The 24,851-nt window shown below is 40.0% G+C and overlaps 1 protein-coding gene across 1 annotated transcript; it reads left to right on the forward strand.

Moving 5' to 3' along the window:
* The first annotated feature begins 1,765 nt into the window (after window positions 1–1,765).
* On the forward strand, window positions 1,766–17,586 carry BNIP3L (BCL2/adenovirus E1B 19kDa interacting protein 3-like). The gene is made up of 6 exons (XM_015429809.1): window positions 1,766–2,004; window positions 7,639–7,819; window positions 11,951–12,023; window positions 14,173–14,276; window positions 15,294–15,443; window positions 16,873–17,586. Exons 1-6 carry the CDS (start codon window positions 1,920–1,922, stop codon window positions 16,919–16,921), a joined length of 642 nt encoding a protein of 213 aa, XP_015285295.1. The 5' UTR covers window positions 1,766–1,919; the 3' UTR covers window positions 16,922–17,586.
* The last annotated feature ends 7,265 nt before the right edge of the window (window positions 17,587–24,851 follow it).

Raw genomic sequence — 24,851 nt, forward strand, 5'->3', positions numbered from 1 at the left:
GCAGATTGGTTGGTAAGAATGGTGGAGTTCTTTGCCTTGGTGCTGTCCTGGTTTTGACCCAATGCTGTAAGAGGAATAACTATAATGTACAAAATTTGTGTGGGTGTTGTGGGAGAATGTGAAAAGGCCTGGATAAACATCCATGTTGGCATTGAGCTGTGTTGATATAGCAATAAACATGCCAGATGTCTAGAAGCAGAAAATGGGCACACAGTGACTAAGGTCCTTATAAATATTTGTTTTTAACTAATGAAAGGAAGGTATGGCTTCCTCATCAGTACTGATCACTAAGCAGGTTGGTGCTTGTGACACTTGCATTAATAACAAGGGACTGATGAACAAATTTAGAGTCCAGTGGCACCTTTAAGACCAACAAAGGCTTATTCAAGGCATGAGCTTTCATGTGCATGCATACAAGTGTGCATGCACACAAAAGCGCATACCTTGAATAAACCTTTGTTGGTCTTAAAGGTGCCACTGGACTCTAAGGCTGCGGTCACACACACTAAATAATCTACTTTCCAACTGGATTTTGCCAGTTCAGACAGGAAAAATCCAGTTTGAAAGTGGATTATTTATTTATTTATTTACATGTGATTTCTATACCGATCATGACCCCTAATGGGTCTCAGAGCGGTTTACATTAGACTACATCTGTAGTGTGTGTGTGTGACCACAACCTAAATTTGTTCTACTGTTTCAAACATGAAGGGACTTTTCTAATCATAATTTGCACTTTTCTAATCATAAAATGTTGAGTGCTTGTGAAATCCCTTCTGCAATATTGCTGCCTTGAATGGAGATGTGATTTTGTACAAAGGGCAATCACACGTTCATGGTACTGTAAACTGATCAGATGGAAATTACTTGGATTATTGGCCCTACTGCCAATTTGATCCTTAAAATTTGCAAACCAAGATAGCATAATCTGGTGCAGCTGTTCTAATTAGACATGTGTTCTGTTGTGTGATTGCTTTTTCACTTGAATGCACACTGGTTCTCCTTTTCCATTGTGTACATATTTGTCATATTACTTGATGTTCACCCTTTCTGATTACATTGGCAGGTATTACCAGATGCTGAGTTCTATCCCACTATGGCTGTATTTTGCCTTTTGAAGGGCAGTGCTTCATGTGCCCTAATCAACTCCCATTAAGGTAGAATAAGGAAATACTACCCCAGTGGATTCTCTGTTGACTTGATGATCGTGTCCCAACAAACATCACCATGTTATGCATAATTAGTGCCTAAATAGAAATAAACATGGCATCATGCATTTAGAAGTAAAACCTCATAAAAATTAACGTTTGCGGGAGATTAATGGAAAAACAAGCTATTACAGCAGAATCGTATTGTTCCGGCTATCGTATATAGTCAAAAAAAGGAAATCCTGTAACCTAGGAAACGCTATAACTGACCATGCAGCCCCTGGGACAAATCTTCCCCCTCCCCCCCCAAAAAAAAACTTTCGGCGCGTGCGCAATAGTGCCGCAAGGATGCTCGCCGGCGCACGCTCCGTTTGTTGGTTAGCGCGTGCGCAGTACGCATTGGCCACCTCAGCTCTCTGGGTGTGTGCGGGAGACGGTGGAACGTTAGACAGACATGCGCTTTTGTCGCCAAGGAGGTCGCTCCCCCTCCCTCCTTTCCCGCGGACGTGAGGAGCGTCAGGGAGAAAAAAGAAGCCGAGGCAGTTAAGGGGCGGTGTTTGCGCACCGGCGCGTGGGCGTGCCCAGTGAGGCGCGTGCGTACTGGAGGCTAAGGGGCGGGGCGGCAAGGGGGCGGGGTCGCTGGCTGTGGCTCTTCGCGCACATAGCTAGGCTTCGTCTTGTTTTTGTTGTTGTTATCCTCAGTGCTGCTGCCTCGGACGAGGGAACTCTTCGCTTGCGACAAGGCGCTTCCCCCCCGCCCCTCCTGTCGCTATGTCCTCCCCTCAGGACTCGCCTCACCACAACAATAACAACAACCTGCCACCTGAGGGAACGCCTACCGACCCGGGCCTTAACAGTGAGTGGGGCTTTCTTTCCTTTTCCCCCCTCTTGTCCTTCTTTTCCTGTTCTTTTCTCTTCAGTGGTGGTTACACTGTAAGAGTGAATGGGCCAAAACCGTATTCAGAGTTCGTTTCCCGTCAAACGGCAGCGAAGGTACCCCTCCCCCTCTGTTGCCCGCTTGATGGGGATTGGTTTGCAGCTGGGCCGCGCGAGATGCTATTGGCCAATGGGCGGTAGGGGGCTGACTTGGTTTGCATTGCGGGGGGGGGGGGAATAGAATGTCGGTGGCTGGGGCCGTTTCCGGAGGGGCGGGGGAATGGTTAAATCGCTTTCTGTGCCCGTTTTCTGTTCTAAACAAAATGGACTTAAGCGCGAGTGGTTAAATCCGTAATAGGGAGGGCGACAAGATAACGATGGGACCTATAGCTGGGGGGGGGGGGGGTAATAGCGATTTGAGATTAGAGTTTGGACCTAGGAGTCTGCTTAAATCAAAAGATGGAAGTGTTGTATGATAGTGGTCGGATAGTAAATGGGAATGAGAGTCCTTTGAAAAGAAGGAAAGTGGTTGGATATTCAGGAATTAAAGGCAGAAGTGGAGTGGGAGACGGGTGTGTTGGGGATAATAGAATGGGGTTTTGGAAAAGAAGGGGAAATTGAGTGGTCTGAAGGTTTTTGTATGGAATACAAGGTATTGGTGTATAGGGCTGCATTCCTAAGCATGCTTGAGAATATGGCTCGTTAAAATTAAACTTGGTTAGGGTTGGGCTTCTAAAAGTTAGAGCAGGATTAAAGATCTGATAAATAACGAAAAGTACTTTAGGCAGGGAAGTTAGACTGAATGGAATGAGATAAAAGTGAATAACTTGTTTTGAGAAGAGGAGGTGTTCCATTGCTTGCTGCTTCTAATAGCAAGGGTAGAGCTACAGCTGGGATGCTTGGAAGGAGTGACAGTGTTTGAGAGTTTATCCAGTGGCTGAGCAATATTACTGACGTGTACTGTTTTCTTTTGTATTGGGGTCTGTCAGCTGGTCCAGTACAGCCTTTTGTTTCCTGGATCAGGTTGGAGGGGGATCCAGATAGCTCTAGTTTGGATTTTGTAACTGAAATGATTTAGCCATCTCACACATTTAACTAGTTAGTATGTGTGTTGTTGTGCTTGAAAGAAACGTAATGCACATTCTTTCCCACCCTGTTTAGCCACCACCTGATGCAATGAGACAAATAGTATGGAAGCTGTTGCTCAAAATTTTTACCCATAGAATAGGGCCACTAATACTGGGATTATTTCACAGTAAAGCATTTGAAGACTGCTGTGTTGCGTTCCTTGAGACTATAGGCTAAATCAGTTACTGCATTCTCGTAGCTTGAGGAAAAATTCTGTTTAACTTGAAATTGCATACTGCAATTTGAACATTAGTTGGTTTACAAGATTGCAAAAATGCTCATGAAATTCATCAGTGTATTAATATCTTAAATTATATGCCTACTGTTTGTGTCAGTTGTTTAATTTTGTTGTGGTTTACCACAAAGGATTTAAACAACATTCTTGGTTTCCAAAGGTTCCATATTGCAGAAATCCTGTGTAGGGCTGCTGTGGAAGTAATGGGATTAGAATATTTGAAATCTTTTTGCGGTATAAACCATAATGAAGGTTATTTTGTATTTGTTGAAATAATTAGATTTTACTACACCAGCCTTGTGTATAGTTCCTAAACACATGAATAAAATCCTCATGACGGAGAACTCCAATACTAAAGGGTTATATAAATAACTAAGTAGTCATAAGATTGTAGGAGTTCTTTACACACACAGTACTAGTTTGGGGCAATGTATATAGCTACGATTTACATTAGGTAGAGGGGAGAAGTGAGTAATTCTTCAGGTAGATAACATTATGGTTTTTCATAGTGTTTAATAGGTTTATCTTCACTACAGATGTACAGTTCTTCATAAAGCATTACTTGTGAACACTGGTGAATGTTTTAGCCATTGTATAGTAATGCACACATGTTTGCGTACAATATTGCATATCCTTGTTATATCTTAGACTTTTCCATCTTCCCTGTATTGCTGAGAAAGTTGCTGTTCTTTCCTTCCCCCTTAAAATCTGTAACTTCGTGAAAAAACATGCATACAAGTTGTTTGATATAGCAATGCACTTAGAGCCTTTTTTGCAAATATCAAGCAAAATAGGTTTTTAAATTATTTTGTAAAAACTGAACAGTTGGAGTGTGATAATGAAGGGAACAAGCTTTGAAGTACATTGTTAGTAATCTGATGTGCCAGTAACAAACCTTCTCCTTTAGTACCCTTCTACTTTTATTGGTTTTAAACAATGCAAAGAGTGGCAGAGTTTTGTATTTCTTGTTTAAGAGATTTTTAGCCTGCCCTTTCTCCCATGCAGAACTTTAAATGGCTGACAGTGATAACTCAAAAAGAAATTTTCACCAATGTAAAAACAAACAAAACAGCTACTACCAGAAAGTACATAACCAATGTAAACGTTCAGTATTGAGCAGTGATACTTTTTGTGCATGTGTGACAGGACAGATGGAAGCCTCTAATTAAAGGATCAGAGCCGCCACACAGGTTTGTACTGTGAGAGATGGTCCTTCAAGTATGCAGACTCCAGGCTTTAAATGACTTGCCATCCAGCAAAATCTCTGTAATCAGTTTCAGTTTGTTCTCATTTCAGTTTGATCACAGCCAAGAGACACTGGTCTAGAGCAGAGATGGCTGCTTCTAGAGGCTTAAGGAAGTGCATAGTCAGGTGTCTTAAGGTTTATTGATGATACTCTACTGCAACTTTGGATAATTTCATTCTTTGGTCTTACACAGAGATGAAAAGGTATGGGTAGTAATAATGAACTTTGTGGAGCAATGCAACATTAAACCCCATACCACTGACTCAGAATCATTGGTGCGACTTTCTGTATATAGTGCACAAAGATTGATTTAAATCCTTCATGCACTTAATCCCTATGCGCTACTGCAAGTGTTGCAATAAAATTGTAATCAACTTTGTCAAAGGCAGCTGAAAGATCCTGCAGAATAATGATAATGTGCAATACTATAGACATGTTCCCTTCCAAAGCTCATCCACCAATGACAGTATACACACATATATCAGCTAAACATTTTTATGTAAAGTTGACCATGAGAGAGCCATGGGTCTACCAAACCAAATGAAGTCTGCCTCCTGTTATCAGAGTCTAATGCAAGCATCCAAGAAAGATAAAAATTCAATTGGAAATCCGAACTGAAGCCTGCACTGATAATCTTTATATAATTATAATCAATGTTAAAAGCCTCTTTTCTATGTTTTAAAAAAAAGAATTATGGAGGAAATCTGATTTTGGAGGCTTAAGCTAAGCATTAAAATTAAATCAAATTCACAAATTGGATTTATTATTTATTGTGGGGTTCTTAGTGGACTCAGGGACAAGAACACTAGGATCCAGGGGGCATCATCATGATCCTTCACTCCAGGTTCAAGCTCTCCTGTTACCAAAGCTCTGTATCACATTCAGTTTTTGAATTATGAATGGTTAAAACTCCATTAACAGCATATACTTTTAGTTTGCCTCACATTGAAAAACATTCCTTTATCACCTGTCATCTTTTCCTTGTGAAAAGTTTTGAACACTTTGCCTGATCTTATGTATACTCACACAGAATCCAGTCCTATTCTTCTTCTAAATGAATGTACTTAAGATTCATCCTTCCATTAAATGATTTTGCCTTACAGATATGATTTGGCAACATATGTACACTTCACTGCCGGAGGTTTAGATTACACACCTAAACTGTGTAACAGCTATTTTTTCCCAAATAAAATTTTACAAGGTGAAACAGTGCCAGCGGATTTAAGCACTGAATAGTTGTTTAGTGGTTCACACCTGAGGTATATAGAGAAAAGGTAAAGGATAGGAAAAAATAGCATGAGATCTCCAACAGAGGGTCTTGCAGTTAGCTAGCCAGAAAACTGAAGCCAGGACTCTTACCCTTCTAAACTTGTTCATCTTATGGTCCATGAAAGAAGGAAATGAGAAAAATACCTCAAAAATACATTAGAATGCCTTCCTTCAAGATATAGTCCCAACTGTCAGAAACCATTGCCAGTTTTTTTTAAAAAAATGCTGTTACTGTACTTCACAAATGTTCTGGCTTTGGTAAATCTTCAAGTAAAAAGGGAGCTCCAGGATGGTGTATATCCACTCAGGACTCCACTTTGTGTCCACTTGTTTGGATGGGCTTTGTGTGCCGATGTTATAATTAGGGCCATCCGGCTTGAACTTGGGAAATCATGGCAGAACATAAGGGCAAAGACTGCGTGTGATATATGTGGTGTTGAAGGCACTTAAGTTAAAACTTGTACCTTGAGTTCTGATGGTAAAGCACTATTATGAAGGAACTTTGCCTAAATACTAATCGTCTGTGATGGTTACATGCTTTCTGGTCACACTTTTGTTGAGATCAAATGAACACATGAAGCTGCCTTATGTTGAGTCAGATTATTGGTCTTTTAGGGTCAGTTTTGCATACTTTGACTGATAATGGCTCTCCAAGGTCTCAAGTGGAGGTCTTTCACAATACCTACGATCTGATATTTTTAACTGGAGATGTCAGATATATCCAATATTTAGTTAGTGGGACAAAAGTGTTATGTATCCTTAATTTCATGCATGCCTGAACTCATTTCCATTTATCTCTTTATATGTGCTTTGAAAATGCATTGTGGCAGAAAATAACAATGCTATGCAAGCACTAGAATCCAGATCTATCAAAATAAAGTCCACTCTAACCACCTATGTACTGGTGTAGTAAGATCTTACGTTTTGTTTTGAAATACATCTACACATAGTCACAAGACACGAGACCTGGGTGTAGTAGAAATCTCCATGGAATCAAGGAATATGCTAGTAAGTATATTTTCAAATTGTTTTATCTTTGACTGTACTAACTAGTACATTAACTGACAAAGCAAAGCAGTATATTTAATTTAAAATGTACTTACCAAGTGTCAACCATCTGGTAGATAAATCAACCTTCTATTTGAAAAGCAGGGGTTGACAACGTTGCCTTCATTACACTTGAGACATGGCACAAGATGCTTTCTGGAAACTCTTTGAACAAAACGCCCCACTCAACACACAGAAGGAACAAAAAAGCTGATAAAATTTTATCTACAAAACAGGCTTTGTAGGCAATAATAAACATACTTCTAACCAAGCAGCATCCAAGCATACTCATGAGAAATGCAGAATTAGCTTCTGTAAGCAGGGGATTCCCTAATGTACTGCCTGCCCCTCGCAACATAAGCTGTTGCTTGGTTTTTCATGAGTGTGCTTTTCCAGTATTATTGCTCAGACAACTGAGACCATTTGCACAACCTGTTACTTCCACATAGCCAACTCATGATATGTGAATTGATATGTAAGAAACGGAATAAAATCAATCTGTCGAGGTTTGATTCATAATGTTGTTCTGTTCTTTTGAGAATAAATGAAGAAATACTATTCAGTGTCTTTGAATGTTTTCCTCCTGCTTATCGAACTTTGGTGTGGCTGCATATTTCTGCAAGTAAGTGATAAGCTTTATGCTAGGTTTAGTTTCAGAGTTTCTGACAAATCCTCTGACTATTCAACAGGCTCCTGGGTAGAGCTGCAGATGAATGGAAATGGCAACGACAATGGCAATGCAAAAAACGGGGGGCTGGAACATGTTCCTTCTTCATCTTCCATTCATAATGGAGACATGGAAAAGATACTTCTAGATGCTCAGCATGAATCAGGGCAGAGCAGTTCGAGGGGTAGTTCTCACTGTGACAGGTAAGAATTCAAGCTCTGGGTTCTTCAAAAGGGGATTGCCTTTTCTCGCACAGAGCGCTACTAATTAAGTTCTCAGGTTAAATGTGAATAAAAGGCTATAGGTGTTTAAGTTCTGTTGGTTTCTTTAGGGCTTCAGAATTACTTGCTTTTGTTTGAATTGTTTGTGACATTTAAAAGATACCTTAGACATAGAGTGGGATCAGGCAGTCTGCTTGTGCAAGAATTTCAGATCTTTCCCTCACCTGAGCAGTCTCTTCAGACCCTGCACAAGTTGATTTCTGGCATTGTGGGAGCCACGTGGGTTGCTTGGTTGTAAAGAGAAGGAGCCAGAATCACTCCTGTCGTCATAGCTTTGCTGACAAGACAGTGATTTTTACCCCTTTCCTCTCATCAATACAAGTGACCAACCCACATGGCTGTCAGGCCAAGTGGTGGCTGTGACTCCCAAGGGGGGGGGGGGAGCTCTGCGATCTCCATGCCTTTCACTAATGGACCTGAATCTAATTATATAGGCCTAAGTAAGGGCTCTGTAAAGTTACTTAAAAATCAACTCTTGCTAATTTAATTTTCTTTTCTGTAAAAAATAGTAAATGGCTTTTTCCTAAAGCTGATTCTTTATTAGACAATAATAACAGGCAGTAAAACATAGCGGTAAACTTGTTTGCAATCTGTTTTATCATTTTGTTGCTAGACTGAAGATTGTCTAGACCAGTCCTTTATCTTGAAGCAGGTTTTTCAATATGCTAAACTATAGCCATGTCCCCAGTTGACCTCTCCCCTTTTTGGTGACATTAAGCAGAAGGAAACTAGCTAACATGTGGTTTCAGGTATTGGTTCACTGATGACAGTCAGGATAGATTAATGAAGTATTTGTGCAACATGCTTTAGTGAAAGGCAGAGGGACCGTAGTTACTACCTAGAGATAAATTCCTTCTTGATCTTGTGTGTGATGTGAATCAGAACTCATCTGTAACATAAGCATTAAGTAAGCCGTCTAAGTCTATACCATGCAGTATTTCTTCAAAATCTGTTTGTTGTACTTCTAAATCAGAATTATGGTAGTTGAATTGCTTTTTCTGCACTCTTTCTGTTAAGATCTCTAGAACAAAGCTTTAATTTTTCCAATAGTTTAAAAATAAGCATTTATATTTTATGATAATTTGGAAATAGTAGTTCTGAAACAGGTCATAGTTGGTAACAAATGTTTTATCTATGTGAAGTTTAATCTGTTCTTTGTTAATCTTAATTCGATTAAAGATTTTAAAAGATGGTTGCTTGTGTGTCACTTGTCCTAATTTTAATTCTCAGTAGGATTTATTTGGAACTTTATTGAAATGTTAATATTTTTTATTTTTATTTATTAATTAAATTAGGTTATGTAGGCTGCCCTTCCCTACAAGTAGGGCTCAGGCAGCTTACAACAAAATAGTATACAATAAATTATTTAAGTTAAAACCAACATTAAAACCACATAAAACAGATCAGTAAATAAAACTATATAGTGTAATATTGATGTGTAAACTATTTTGTATTAAATAGTTTCTAGTCTGAAATATAAAATGGACCCTCATAAATCATAAGATACTTTGTGTCAACTTTTATCACTTTTGCATCCCACAATGTGGATCTGTTTAATCGAGCTCTTTATTTATTCCCATAACTCAGGATTGGTTTTCCTAAATGTTTACTATGGAGTACTGCCAGTAAACTGTCCTCCCACTAGGGCTGTGTCTTTAGTTACCTACTTGTTCACTTTTATCCTGATAGCAAAACAAAACCACCTCTTGGACTTTTGTGTTGTCCCACTTAACAGCAGTCACTGTCTGCTTAGCAACCAGCCCACAACATTCCTGGGAATTTTTTCTGCCTATAGGTTTTGCCTATAAACCTAATTTCTATCTTTTTTGTTTGTTTCTTGCTTGTGTTTCTTAAGGTACACATGGATTTGGGGGGAAGTGGTTTCATCTTGATTACTATATTTCATCTCCCAAAACAGGGAGAATTCAATTCTAAAGTATTTCTTTTTACAATATCTTATATTCTAATAGTGAAGTTGGCCAAATTTTGGATGACTAGAGCTGTGAATGGCCAATACAGAACTTTCTCCGAACCTTAAAAGGGAGCCAGGTTTGCAGAAAAATCTGAAATCTAAAAAATTAATCATGCAGTTTAAAAAATTGAAAAATGATAAAAGAGCACCCGTAGCTTTAAAAACAGATTCCCTCAGTGGCTGTTGCTAGGCAACCACAGTATTCCAGGTTGGATGTTTGTGAGTAAAAAAGCAGGGGAGGGGTAGGGCCCTTTCCAGGCCTGTTTTGACCTTTGAGAGAGGATTCATTGGGGCCAGGCCTGCTAGGATTTCCAGATCCAAGTTGGGAAGTTCCTGGAGATTTTGTGGAAAAGTCTAAGGAGTGTAGGATTTGGGGAGGGTAGAGGCCTCAGCATGGTATAATGCCATAGAGTCCTTCCTCCAAAGCAGCCATTTTTTCTCCAGAGGGACAGATCTCTGTGGTGTGTTCAGTTGTAATTTTGGGGGAATCTCCAGGTACCAGCCAGAGATTGGCAACTCTAGGCTTGGAAGCACCCTCTTGGTGACTTAGCACCACCTAGCTTGCATAACTCACCTAGGCCTGACTGCTTGCTACTATTCAACAGCAGCCACCCTCTGAAAGCCAGTGTGGTATAGCAGTTAGAGCTTCAGAGTAGGGTAAGTGGCTTTGGTCCCTTCTGTGGAGAAAGGTGGTGTAAAATGAAGTAAAAAATATAGCTGAAGATGGGAGGCAGATAAAAGGTAAGTTGCTGAAAGACTGAGAGAGGGAGAATGAGGCAGGGAAAGGGAAGAGATATGGGGGTCACGGGGGGAGGGAGAGAGGATATAGTGTGGGGAAGGGGATAGAGGGGACTACGGGAGATTTCAGGAAAGGGAAAAGAGGAAATAGCAGGGGAGGGGGAAATGAGTCCTGCAAGTCTTTACAGGTTCCCACGTGTATAGCAAAGTTGGCCAAATGTGAGGATACTTAAATCTAGTGATTGGAGCTGTGAACAGACGAAGCAGATCTTTCTACAAACCTGACAAATGCCCCAGGTTTGCAGAAAAATCTGAAATCTAAAAGACAATACACTGGGGCAGAGGGTTAAAACCCCCAAAAGATAAAAGGAACACCTGTAGCTTTTTAAAAAATGGAAGCCTTCAGTGGCTGTGCTAGGCAACCACAGTATTCTAGACTTGATTTAAAAGGCAAGAGGAGGGGGCAGGTTCATTTCCAGGGTTGTTCTGGCTTTCAGGGGAGGACTTATCAAGTCCAAGTCTGGTAGCAACCAGTTGGGTGACTTGATACCACCTTGACTGCATGACACATTTAGGCCTGGCTGCTTGCTGCTGTTCATTAGCAGCCACCTTCTAAAAGCCAGTGTGGCGCAAAGGTTAGAGCTTCTGAGTAGGGTCTGGGAGACCCAGGTTAAATCGCTAGTCTGTCATGGAAGCCCACTAGTTGATGATGTGCCCATCACATGCTTTCAGCCTCACCTACCTCACAAGGAGAATAAAAAAAGAGGAGAGGGGAATGATGTAAGCTGCTTTGGTCCCCACTGTGGAGAAAGGCAGGGTATGAATGAAGTAAATAAATGTAGCTGAAGATGGGAGGCAGATAAAAGACTGGTTGGTGAATGTCTGAGAAGGAGAGAATGGGACAGGTAAAGGGAAGAGGACATAGGGGTTGCCAGATGAAGGTAAGGGGGAAATAATGTGAGGAGGGGGATGCAGGGGAAAGTGATGTGCCCCCACAGAAGTCCTTGAGGGTCCCCTACCATGCAAGTGGGCCTGGCCCAATGGCTTGGTACCACACAATTGTGCCATAGTTTTCCTGGGTAGTGGCTGCTGTGGTGGGAGCTGGACAGAGGGACAGATACAGGTAGGCTTGCTGTTTGGTGGGAAGGAAACAGGAAAAGGGGAGAGGGAAGGGAAAGGGAAAATAGTGGGGAGGAGGAAATGAGATGCCCCATGCAAGTCCTTGCAGGTTCCCACTTGTTTTTATATAAAATATAATATGCACATTGTAACCTACTGGTGATAATGTTTTATCTAATCAAGCTTCTTGGCAATAATCATTATCTTAATTACTTTTCTTCTAGCCCTTCTCCTCAAGAAGATGGGCAGATAATGTTTGATGTGGAAATGCATACAAGTAAAGACAATAGTTCTCAGGTATGTTATTTTTATTAATTTAAAACAGTAGTGTTTCAGGTAAAGTGTTCTACATATGGGGGTGATGGAATGCAAAAAAAATTGAACTATACTTTCTGTAAGGAGCTAAAATAAACAGTAAGTTTGCCTGCCTTAAGTCCTGCTAGCTGGGTTTCCCCATTGGAAACAATGGAGGTAATGGGGGTGACCTGTTTGGGTGCCCATAGAATTGGGCCCACTGGTCCACTTGCTTTGGGACATGGGGGTTTATGTGGGGAGAGGCTCCCGAAGCTACCCTGAAAATATGTTGCCTCTCCCTCAAAATCCCTCCCTCCCAGAGCCACTAACGGCACTGTGGGGGGAAAAGTAATTTTTGTTCCCACCATAGAGAACAATGGAATGTATGGGGGCAACCTGTTTGAGGGCCCGTAGAATTGGACCCCCTGGTCCAATGTTCTTGAATCTTGGTGGGTGTCTTGGGGAGAGGCTCCAGCAGCTACCCTGTGAGTTTGGAGCCTCTCCCTCAAACCCCCTCCCTTCCAGCCCCCAGAATATACCCTATGTTTTCACCATTGACTTCAATGCCCATAGGATATAATGGGACTGAAATTGACATTTGGCTGGCCCAAAGACTCCCGAATTGGCTCCTACTGACGAAACTGACATGCAGGAGTCTTACTGCCGGACAAAATTGATTGTGTGTGATTTGGCCAAATCCAAATCCACTGAATTTTTTTTTCCACACCCCTAATCAGTAGTATTAAGTAGAGTAAGTGGTTAAGCAAAACGTTCAACATTAAAGCAAGTTACTGTTTTTAGCAGTAACCTATCTTTTGCTCAGATTGCAACTTTAGTCTCTTCAGAGCTCTGTAACAAATAGGATAATAACCTTAGTTCCATTTGTGCAAGCTTGAGTGATATCTTCTATATATGATCAAAGCTGGCACTTCCCAGTTTAGTTGAATGTACTTAATTTTTCTGACTTGGTCCCTTCTCTGAATGGCTGTACATCAGCTAGTGAAAAATGTTGCTGCATTTAAATAGCCCGAACTCAGGTCAGTGGGGGCTGCTTTCTGTTGCTTGCTGCCATTGCTGTGAGGATGAATTGTGTATTTGGGCCTTTTCACAATTAAGGTATCCAAGCTCATCTTTCAAACTGGAGTTGGGTTTGGAATATCATAGACTGCTTTATTGAAGATGAATAAGATTGCAGCGTGGGGGGAATCTTGAGAAATTTTGCTAATTTGTATATATACATGTGTCCTTTCTATATTTGTTAACCTTATTACATGAAGCCATATAATAGTTACAGTATAGTAAGATGGTAAAGCTGTAGTTATACTGTCTTCATTGGCTTTCAACCTGTTACCAGATTCAGTAGAAGTTACTGGTTTTTACCTTTAAAGCCCTACATGGCTTAGACCTAGAGTACCAGAAGGACCTCCTCTATCCCTTTCCACCCATCCAAGACTTGAGAGCCTATGCTATGAGGCCTTTCTTTGGGAATCAGCTTTAAATTCCAGGCCACAGGAGTGTTTGCTGAGGTCCAGAAAAATACTCATTACAATTGATACACGCTATTTTTTCAACACCAAAGTACTCCCAAAATAGCTAACAGAACCCATGGGCTCTAAAACCATAATTAGTCTAAAAAGAACAAATACAAAATGTTCAATATGCTGGCAACAGGGTAAAACCAAATATCTGAAACTGAAATATATTTGTTCAAGCTAATAATACAAATTTGCTTTAAAGTTAGTGTGATGCTTTTAAAGAAATGTACTTTTACTTAGATGGATTTTTTGTGGGGGCAATTTTTAGATGGTTACACAAGCTCAATTTGATTAAAGTTTTCCATTTCAAGCTATGCTCATGCCTGTTTATAAATATTTGGGTGTGCTTAAGTGATGCTTCACTTAATCCTTGACATTTAGATATTGGTTAACTTCAGCAAGCCTTGTGAATGCACTTTTATCCCTTCCAAATAGATGATAAAAATCACTGATGCAAGTGAAGTATATTCATTTTGATGCCCTTTCCTACACTTGACTTTTACACAATAACAGAAGACTGTCAGAACTGCTGTCATGCTTTGTGTATCTGTCTGTTAACAAAACCAAAAGGAGGAATAGAGCAAACATTGTGAATTGTGTCCCATGTATATTTTCAGTCTGAAGAGGAAGCAGTAGAAGGAGAAAAGGAGGTGGAAGTTTTAAAGAAAAGTGCTGACTGGGTATCCGATTGGTCAAGTCGACCTGAAAACATTCCTCCCAAGTGAGTTGAAACCTAATAGTCCTTCTCTTATAAGGCGTTATATTAGAACATTAAACATAGTTCTCAGAAAGGATTGTTGTAGAAAGTGCTTCTAAGACATGAGTTTTCTTATTAAGGAATAAGAAATTCCTTAATAATTCCTTCTAAATAAGATCAGTTTGTCATAATTGTCTCACAGTCTGAGTTACATTGTGAAGCAGTTCCTCATAGGATTGGAGCAGAACCCACCCTTCCTCTCTGTGCTGCTGGCAGGAGAGCCACTGCTATGCCTGGAACACTCCACTGTAGCAAGGCAATTTCCCCTCAGCCCACTTCTCCAACTACAGTACTCCTAGTAAATGAAGCTTCACCCAGGGATAGGATCCAGAGAGAGCCTTGCTTGAGTTTCTCTCTTTGTTTTGAAAAAGAAGTGTTTTCCTTTCTGTCCTGTTTTATCAGCTACAACTCCCTTGATGTGCAAACAAATAACCAGATAATCTGTCACGCTGTACAAATCACACTTGAGACTGCTGTCTTCTTATACAGTTCTACTTACAACCATAAATGATACACATAACAAATGGTTTTGCCACCATACATAAATGACATCTGCACCAGTTGAATAGTGACCTAATACTCCTTGAAAGTATAAGACTTCAGAATGATGCAGTCATCGGCTCATGGTTCAGAGAACAGTTTTCAAAGAAAACAGGCAGTAGACGGCATGGGCTCAAGACTAGCTGTAGCGTGAACCAATGGAGCGGAGACGACACGCCTAAGTTGCTTTGCTGTTTCTTAGGGCTTCATCAAGCCGTTTTTCTTAGTGGTGGAGCTCAACCCAGCTCTGGCAAGATTCAAAATGACATGAAGTCTACAAGTATGTTCCAAATAGCTACGAATCAGGCTCTAGAAGCTCCCTTGATGTCTGAATGGTCTTTCAATAATGCTTTGTTTGCTTCCTAACCCTTAGATTTTGGGGTGATTTGAATTACCTGAATTCAGTACCTTTTGAGTTGCCGTCCATTTTGTTTCCTTTAGGGAGTTTCACTTCAGACATCCTAAACGAGCAGTATCTTTAAGTATGAGGAAGAGTGGAGCTATGAAGAAAGGTGGCATTTTCTCAGCTGAGTTTCTAAAGGTTTTCATTCCATCTCTGTTCATATCTCATGTTTTGGCTTTGGGACTAGGGTAAGTTCCAGTACAAATATCCCTAGTTGTGTAAGTGGAGATATTTTCAGCAGCTCTTACATATGGCTTTTAACCATTCCATGAGGAATCCAGTCTGCTATGTTGGAGGTTTGATGGAAGAATGTCATCTTGCAAGGCAGTACTGTGATTTCACAGTCTGCAATTTCACGAGTGATCACCTGCAATGATGATACTACCCTGAATGCCTGAAGGAAGATTGAGATAAAAATGATAAAATTAGTGAAGTACTATTAAATCAAACACAGAATAAAGGGGGGGAAATTATTGCAGATATGTTTTCAGAATATGCTGTCGTACTTCAGTATTATGCATCCCTTAATTAAAACAGTGTGTTTCTTTTCTGTTCTGTAACAATAACCAAAGAGCATTTTGAGATAGAACTTCGGTAATCTACTGTTCCATTAGTCTTGAGTAGCTGATATTATGCTGATAGTAGTGTATGGAAGTGAACTGCTCGAAGAATGTAAATTTAGTGTGTAATTGCTGAATTTACCTTACCAGAGAACATGAGTTGCCTTGGTGCAAAGATTTGGGGGGTGGGGTGGGAGGAGAAGACAAAGCATTAGAGAAGAAAATAATTTTTATCAGCAGATCAGTGCATTCAGTAAACATAATCTCAAATATTCCATTGCTGGTAATAGGGCAACTTGTGCACAGAATCCTGTGACCAGTTGACTATCACAGCAAGTTTGGATATAATTTGGCTCCTTTTGAGTTGCTTTGAAAATCGATGGTGCAATTGTACATTTTTGTCTTCCTAATAAAATTCTCAGTCTGATTCCCTTAAATATATATAGTGAATGGTGCTAACAAGGGTTTTGCAGACTATCAGTCCTGAGAAACCACAGAATGCAGAAGTTAATGAGTCTTGGTTCAGACAGTGTCATACTATAGTTCTCTGCTATGCAAGTGAGCTATGGCTAGCTTGCATAATCTCCCACACTATTGCACACAACAGTCGTAATTAGATGTGCAGCATATCACAGTTTACAAACTATGGTTTGCACTTGCCCAGTGTACCAGTACTTAAAATTAAGAACTATCTGTGTTAGAAATGCTGGTTTGTGGGGCAAGCATGAACCATAGTTTGGTGGAATGACTGTAATGGTAAACTGTGGTTTGCTGCAAATGACTAATTGTATTGCAGTGTGTGAGGGGAGAATGGATTGCGTAAGTGAGCGCTGGGCTTGTTCTCCTAATGCCAAGTCATTGTTTGGCATTGTGTCTAAACCACACCCAAAGATGTTATTTCCCATTGTCTACTGTGTGTTAGAGATGGGTTGTGTGTAGTTATACTACATTTACTAATGGATATGGTTGCTGCTTGAAAAAGTAAACTAAAGACAAAAAGTTCTTGTAAACAAGGGAGCATTTCCAAGTTGCCAACATGTTTTGTGTTTCTTTCCAGCATCTACATTGGGAAACGACTGACTGCACCTTCAGCCAGCACATATTGAAAGAAGCAGTGCACAAGCCCTGGAAATCCTTGTGGTGTGTGAAGGTGTTGATGTCACACTAGTACATTTGAACTTGACAATTTTGAGCATGACCCTTCCCAGCCTCCACCTTGTCTTTACATATCCAGGTTCCAGTAACTCTTGGAATTCAGTATTGTATTGGAACTCTGTGGGGGTATTTCACTAGTTTCCCCTCTCCCTTTTCCCAGCCCGTCCCCACACCCTGCAAGACACATCAGAATTGCCTAACAGAGTTTACAATTGCCTATACGTTGCAAGGGCTTCTTTCAGTGCAAAATGCCACCAGCAAATTATAATTTTATCAGTGAAGCTGTTGCCTCCTCTCTACTGCAGCAAGAACTAATCTGCACAGTGTATGATATGAATGAACTGTTTATAACAATCTCCAGTCTCTTTAAAAGAAACTGAGAATTAACTGAAGTTGGTTGTAAAACAAAGTCATTGGCAGTTTAAAAAAAATGTAGCTTATTCTACAACTTTTGGCTAAATGTTTTCAGTCTTCAGGAGGCAAAAAACCGACAAAAAATCAAAGGATAAACATGGATTCATCAGCAACTTTTAATACTGAATAATTGTCACTATCTTGTCTTTTCTATGAAGAAGTGAGTTTATTTCTGGTTCAAAAAAACCCTTTCCAACATCTAGACATACTTTTTAAAAAGGATCACATTCTTTGCATGTGAAGAACTTTTTTAGTATTCCTTAGAATTTTATTTAATGAATGTTTTCCTTTTAAAAGTAGTTTGACTTGAAGTATTTCTTGAAGTATTTAGGCTCCATGTACAAGGAGATTCTGCTTACTATGGAACCACTTACAATTTATGAAGAGATGGTTCTTTCATCAGCTACTGGGGGCATCATTCCTGGAAATAGTCTTATAGTTGTGTAAAACAATTGTACAAAGCTCTGAAATGTCTTCTGTGGTTGAGATTCATTATTACCATTTTTCATGGTTTACCATTGAATCTCCCTTGGAGATCACCTGAAATCTTAAGGATCTTAGTGACATCTTGTATAGCTAGATAGACATTTCACTAATGGGAACACTCAATCTTGCCCCACCCTTCAGAGAGTTTGTTTTCCAAAATGTGAAGCTTTAGTTCCAAATTGTTTCAAAGCAACTGGATGAGGGTCCCTAAGTAGATTTGTACTGGATTTTGAAACATGTAGTGTGACTCTGAAGGATTAGAATTCTGTTTTATATATAAATAATAATAGACTTTAATACTACATATTTAGAGAACCATTATTAAAATGCCATTGAACTAGAATGCATTAGACTTGCAACAAAAAGTTGGCAGTTTTGTGGAAACAGGCAACTAGTTTTTCTGTTTTCATCAGATTTCTGAAAGCTGAAGGGGCATGGCAGTGTAAGCATCGTGGCTAATGCCTAGTTGAAATAGGTAAAGTTTGTGAAGCAGACGTGATAAACAGGAAATCCATTTCTGAAGTGTATGTGTGTGTTTAATCTTTGATTATGGCAACACTTTTAAAGACATCTTTTAGCTAAGTCTGGCAACATCTGGGGTTTCCCCCTTCTGTTTGGCATAGTAGCACTTGTATTGCTTGCAGCTATGTATTTATTTCTAGTGTGGTTATTGGAATGGTTTTGAGGTGATTAAAACAGTAAGGATTTTTTAAAAAGAAAATCAAACTTTAGCAAACCCAGGTGAAGCTGAAAGTCTTGATTTCTTATTCAACACTGATTATTGTACTTCCTTTTGCAAAAAAAATTGGAATGTGGAAATGTATATGAAAGTGGGAACATGATTGTTTTAAAAAATAAAGCTTCACGCCTTTCCAGATTACATGACTGACCTGCAAAATGCTCTGTGATACACTAATTTATTTACATGCATACAACTACACACCTTTGCTAATATTTCAGATAGCAGCAAGATTATAATTGCCGGTGGGGAAAAACTATTGGCCTTTGAATACCTTATCTCTGTCAAGCTTGTCTCCATGAAATCATACAAAGCAGTATTTCTTGAGAAATGACCATAAGCTTGGAATGAAAGACCATGACTTTTTGTAATACTATGAAATGGACCAGATTGTTACATAAATTTGAGCAGGGGCATCTACTATAAAGCTGTGTTAAGATAAACCTTGTTAAATAGCTTTATACCTGTTTACAGTTTGGGGAATGCAGGCCTTGTTTCCTAATGTTGAATGGGGGGAAAACTGGCTTGAAATATTTGTACATAGGGTCAAGCAATGCATAAACTCGCACATTAAAGAAAGCAGCAGACTGAACTGCAGGAAAAAATCCCTTATTTACTGCTTAAAAAAGAAAACTGAAAGACACTGGACATCACTTTTTTTCAAAGACACATTGCTGAAATTATTGGACTTAACTGAGCCAAAGTGATATATGCATTCTTCATATTTAGGTAGCACTTTGTAACATATACAGTTTACAGTACATGTATAAGTTGTAGCTATAAACATTTTGTGCCATTAAAGCTGTCACAAAAACTGTTTCTGCTGTTTGCTTCTTGCCACTTACTTTACAGAAGATGTACAGAAGGGCCCCTTCACATTTTAATTTTTTTGATGTGTCTGAAAATGTACAATGTTTATCTGAGAAATACGTGATTTGGCCATGGATATACCATATAGATATGCTTCAGAGAACAACCTTCTTGTTGAGTGTAGCCTTAATGCTAAACCTGGGCTTGCTGCTGCATAATGTATAAAACCCTGGTGTTCTGAGTTAAAGGAATCTGGACCCAGGTTGAATTAAGAGACATTAAAATTAAATATTTTGTAAATGTAGATTGAGTTTCACTTGATACAATTGTAAAGACATAATGTTCTTAAAAATTTAGTCTCAAATAGTTTTGAGAAGACTGCATCTAGAGTGCCAACATCTGCATAGGCATTTTAAAGTAGGCTGCTTTATCAGTTTGGAGTTCAAAATGTTCATAAATATTTTGAGTTTCATGCTGACAATATCAAGGTGAAAGATTTCTGTGTGCAAAGAAAACAATACTGTTGTGTCAGTATCCTCCCAAGTCACATGACTGTGTTAAGCTCTGGGAGATATATGAAACCGCTTTATACAGAGTTAAGTCAAGCAAGCTTGGTGTTGTCTGCTCTTGTGAGCTGCAGTTCTTCAGCATTTTAGATCTGCTACCTGAGATTTTTAACTGGAGATGCTGGGAATTAAACTTGAAATAGTCTGTATACAAAGCCATATGGTGTAGTGGTTAAAGAGTTGGACCAGAATCTGGGAGACCCAGGTTCATTCCCTGCTCTGTCATGAAATTCACTGTTGGATCTTGAGCTAGTTAATATCAGCCTAACCGACTTCACAGGGTGCCTCTCAGGATAAATTGGAAGAGGGGGTAGAACCCTGGGCTCCTTGGATTAATGGAATCAAAACATTCTACAGAAACCAGTTGCTCAGCTATTGAGCCACACAGTCTCCCCATCTCTATTGTGCAGTTGTGTTTGGTTTATTATGATATAATGATAACACTAAATTTTATATCTCTCGAGTGGTTAATATGGCAGATGACCTGGTCCTTTTGAGAGGAAATAACAAATGGAGCAAAGTGAGGCAGATGAGGGAATTTCATGTATGCTGATCACTTGAGGGTTTCTCTGCATCAATACGTTGGTTTTTTTCTTCATCTCATTCTGGAAGGTACCCAGGAGAGAGGCTTGCTCTTTATGGTTGTGTCTCTAAAAATGGAAGTGGTTGTTGCAAGGAAATTCTTGGTGGTAATGAGCAGCCAATTTCATAAAGCACCAAATAGACACTAGGATCATTTAATTTTTTAATACGAACCACAGGTTCAGCTGATGAAGAATTGATGAAAGACACTGAAAGGCCAAGCTGTGAAGAGTTGTTTTCTTGTGTGTCCACAAGGTTGAATCTGCTAAGGTTAGGTTGTAAAAACAAAAAACGGAGAAGCTGTTCTCTGGGCTGTGATTCAGACTTCCATTGGGCTTTTAAGGGCATGGGAGGGGGGAGAAGGAGACCACCTTTTGAGAAGCAGGCCAAGGCTTCCTTTGCACAGACAAAGGAGGTGGTGATTCAGATTCTTTGGATCCTCAGTTTACATTCTAAGGAGGCCAAAGGCTGTGTTCACAAATGACAATGTCAACATGGCCTTCAGTTAAAAAAAATGCACTCCTGAAGAGATACTTAATGCTCTTCACAGCCACTTAGAAAAGGCTGGGTGTGTGAATTGGAAGGAAAATGTGCTTTTACACAACAGTCTGTAAATGTAAGGTCTGCAAGATTTTCTGCAACACTTGTATCTTTTACCCATTGCAGTGTAGCAAGGAAGTATCCCTTTCCCCCAGTCTGAGCAGGCATATAGTAAGTTAACCTGAATCTAGTCTTGTTAACTGCACCACATTTTCCCAGTAGTGGAAGATCTGAAGACTGCAACATTATGAGCAAGCTAGAGGAATAAATCAATTTGAAAATGTAATTGGTGACAGTTAAGGTTCACATATCAGCACAAATGCAGGTATATTAAAACTACATTCAAATGCTGCCGTTTACCTGTTTATAATAAAAAGTTATTCAATGCTGCTGGGGTTCAGAAATTTGCATGACTTTTCAGTATAATCAAAGGCCGTGTATCCAACTGAGAAAGCCGTGGATATTGTAAAAGGGACAAATGATCACAGTGTACATAGCCACTCTTGGGTGATTATGTGAATTGACCTCAAGCTTCTGTAATCTGCAGAATAGCCTCCCTAAATGCTCATATTCATCTGCATTTTGAAAAATGCAATTTATATGGGGGGAGAGAGTGTCTGAATCCCATTGTTCTACTAAGTGAGGGATTTTCTGTTGGAGACAACTTCCTTTAGTGGAAGTTTACTCAAAAGGGTATCATCAAACCCAGTATTTCTTCTGAGTTTTGAGTATAGCCCAAGACCCATTACGTTGTCAATCACTGTTAGAGGGCAGGGCAAGCAGATCAAAAAGCTTAAATGTTTCTAAGAAGTCACTTTTCCCTCCCCGGTGTTGTTTGTGGTTGTCTTAGAGGCTACTGAGGTAGAGCCATCTTGGCACTTCTAGTCTGGCTCATTATGGCACAGTGGAACCTTTTCACAAAATGTCCAATAGCCATTCTTTGTTTAGGTGTGAGACAATGCTGGTACTTGCCAAAATGTGTGAGAATTTTGCCAAACAGGGTCCAAATGCCTACAACCTCTTTCTTTGCTGTTGGAGCCCAAAGGCTTACTTGGTGCCAAAGTTTTAGTTCATTGGGTACCAGGGGAAGCTGTTTCTGGTTTCATAAAACTTTGTCTACTTGGTTTTCATATTAAGATTGGGCCTTACAGTGATATCTGACAGTTATCTTCATGATCACTGATGGAGAAACATGACATCTGAGAAAGTCTCCCATCAGAAGAACAAAAACCTTTATTTGGGAAGGGAATCTTTCACCATTAAAGGAAGATCTACCAGCTAGGAGATGTAAAATTTTATTCATTATTGTTGCCTCTTGGTGCTTGATCACTAGACAAGTTTTGGGGTTTAATGCTACTCTATAGTTTTACTATTGCAAGATTTAGTGGTTTATTTGCAAGTTTTACTGGTTTGTTAAATATTGAATGCATTTATATTCCATGCTTCTTCCAAGTTCAGAGTGTTCATAAGAATGTCCCATTTTATGGCATTATAAAATTTGGATTTGGTAAAGTTTGGAATACTTGGTCATACTTCGTTTTTTCATACTTTTCTGACGACTAGAACCTTAGTGCTCTGTATATGTATATAACATTATGAAGCCTACTATTGGGGGACAGATGACATATTTTACGTACTTTTATGGCATTCTTCTAAATTCTTTGCATTTTCAGTACAGTGTATTCTGTATGCCATTGTATGTGTTATCTATATATTCCAGCTCAATCCCCTTTTATTTTAAAAGTGTAGGTGTAAACATGTACAGATGAAGCAAACTTATACAGAGTCAGACCATTGGGTGGTCTAGCTCATTAATGTACATTATGCAAAGCTGCAGCTCTTCAGGGGTTGTTAGAGACTTGCAGGAAGCAGGAAAGACCTTTCCCTCACTCCACATGTCAGACATTAAACCTGGGGACTTCTGAATGCAAAGCATGTGCTCTTCCTCTAAACCACAGTCCCACATCAGGCAAGGCACAGTCAGCCTCAGCTGGGTATTGGATGACTGATTTATTACATATGCATCCTGTCTGTCTTCCAAGGAATGCACAACAGCATACATGGGGTTCCCAGAGGTCTGGCTCTGACCAGACCTAGACCTGTTACGTGTTACGTCATGTGCCTCTCAACCATACCCTGGAACTTGAGTAAATTATAGTTCATAAATTAAAGAGCTGAGATGGCAATTTAGAGCTGATCACCCAGAGCACATTTCCTAGATTTTTTTGAGAACTGGCTTTCCCTGTTACAATGGGTTGGGTGAACAGGAAATACCTGCCATTCTCCTTTTTTTTAAAATTCCATACAGTTTGGTAGGATTGGCAAATGTACAGGTGCTGCATGGCTTAAGCACAAAGATATATTTTTCCCCCCAGATGAATTTCCAAATTTGAGCGGACTCTGCTCAGTGGAGGCAATTGCTTTCTCCCCTTGTAGGAGGAACATATAATAGCCGAGTGGGGAAGGAGCCTTTTGGTGCAGTATTTCCTTCTCTGGTGGGGGTGTCTAAGCAAGGGAGCTGACCCCATTGGCTGGGTTTAGGGTGGCCTGACAAGTGATGTCACTCAGCCCACGCTTATTCACCAGATTCCCCCCTCCAAGCCCTTATCACCTCTTATTGAAAGAGATGGGAAAGGACTCCGTGCTGAAAGGTAATCAGCCTCTTTCCCACTGAGTGCCTGAGACTCTTTGCAACTGAGGCCAGGACCACTTAAGAGCACCAGCCAGAACACAGCAGGAATAAAATTACAAATTAATGGGATAGACAACTGGAGATTATGTACTACTGCCTTGTTGGCCAGTACAGCTGCTCCTGCAAGCTTTGTCAAATACTGTGGTGGTGTGTTCAGACAGAGATGTGGAGTTCTTCAGTAGTTATGACAGATTGCAACAGCCTTGCTAAACCCAGTCTCTCTGGGTTAGATCGACACTAAATTCTTTTAACAGAAGGCAAAGTTAATTTCCACCATTTTCCCTTTCCTGCTGCAGGAATTTGCCCCTTGTCATTCCTGAGGGTCAGTCCTGTTTCCCTTGAGAAGCAGTGTATCAAGGAGCAGGAGGGAGAAGGCATGGGAGTTCTCTTCTGCTGATGTAACTGCCCCCTTCGTTAGTGGAAAGTTTAGTTTGAATCCAACCCTATATCTGCTTTCCACCTTACCCCACAGTATCAGTGGATAGAAGGCTCGACCCAAGCCATGAGATTGGATCCAAAGGTACCCTTCTGCTCATGCAGAGTCTTTCTGGAATGTTCAGTTCCCTTTGGCTCCAACACAATGCTTTGTATCAGACCCTGTGTTCTTGCAAAAAAAAAAAAAGTATAAAATACAGGGTACTTTAAAAAAAATGCTTTATGTTTATTTATTTATTGGACTTATAGCCAGCCCTCCCCTACTCAGCAAGGCTCAGGGAGGATCACAACGTTTAAAATCAACATACAATTAAATACAATTCAGATTAAAATTAACAATCCCAGTGTTATCAGTTCCATGTTAGATGGCACAATAGGGCAGATCTGGAATTGGTTCCAAACTGGGGAGCCACCACTCACCTTCGACCGTACACCTGGTGGAACAACTCCATCTTACAGGCCCTGCAAAATTGTTTCAAGTCTCACAGGGCCTGGGTCTCATTGGACAGAGTGTTCCACCAGGTTGGGTTGAGTATAGCCGGACAGCCTTTGAGCCAGGGATCATTAGCAAGTTGTTATTAGCTGTACGAAGCACCCTCTGATACATTGGCCCCAGA

This window comes from Gekko japonicus, unplaced genomic scaffold (assembly GCF_001447785.1).
Source record: "Gekko japonicus isolate JY-2015 unplaced genomic scaffold, Gekko_japonicus_V1.1 scaffold1131, whole genome shotgun sequence".
NCBI classification, from domain to species: domain Eukaryota; kingdom Metazoa; phylum Chordata; class Lepidosauria; order Squamata; family Gekkonidae; genus Gekko; species Gekko japonicus.

What these genes read in the sequence shown, in the direction of transcription:
- BNIP3L (XM_015429809.1), top strand. Translation starts at nt 1,920, where the DNA reads ATGTCCTCCCCTCAGGACTCGCCTCACCACAACAATAACAACAACCTG. An exon ending in GGTAGTTCTCACTGTGACAG is followed by an intron (nt 7,820 to 11,950) that starts GTAAGAATTCAA and finishes CTTTTCTTCTAG; the next exon opens with CCCTTCTCCTCAAGAAGATG. An exon ending in GTAAAGACAATAGTTCTCAG is followed by an intron (nt 12,024 to 14,172) that starts GTATGTTATTTT and finishes GTATATTTTCAG; the next exon opens with TCTGAAGAGGAAGCAGTAGA.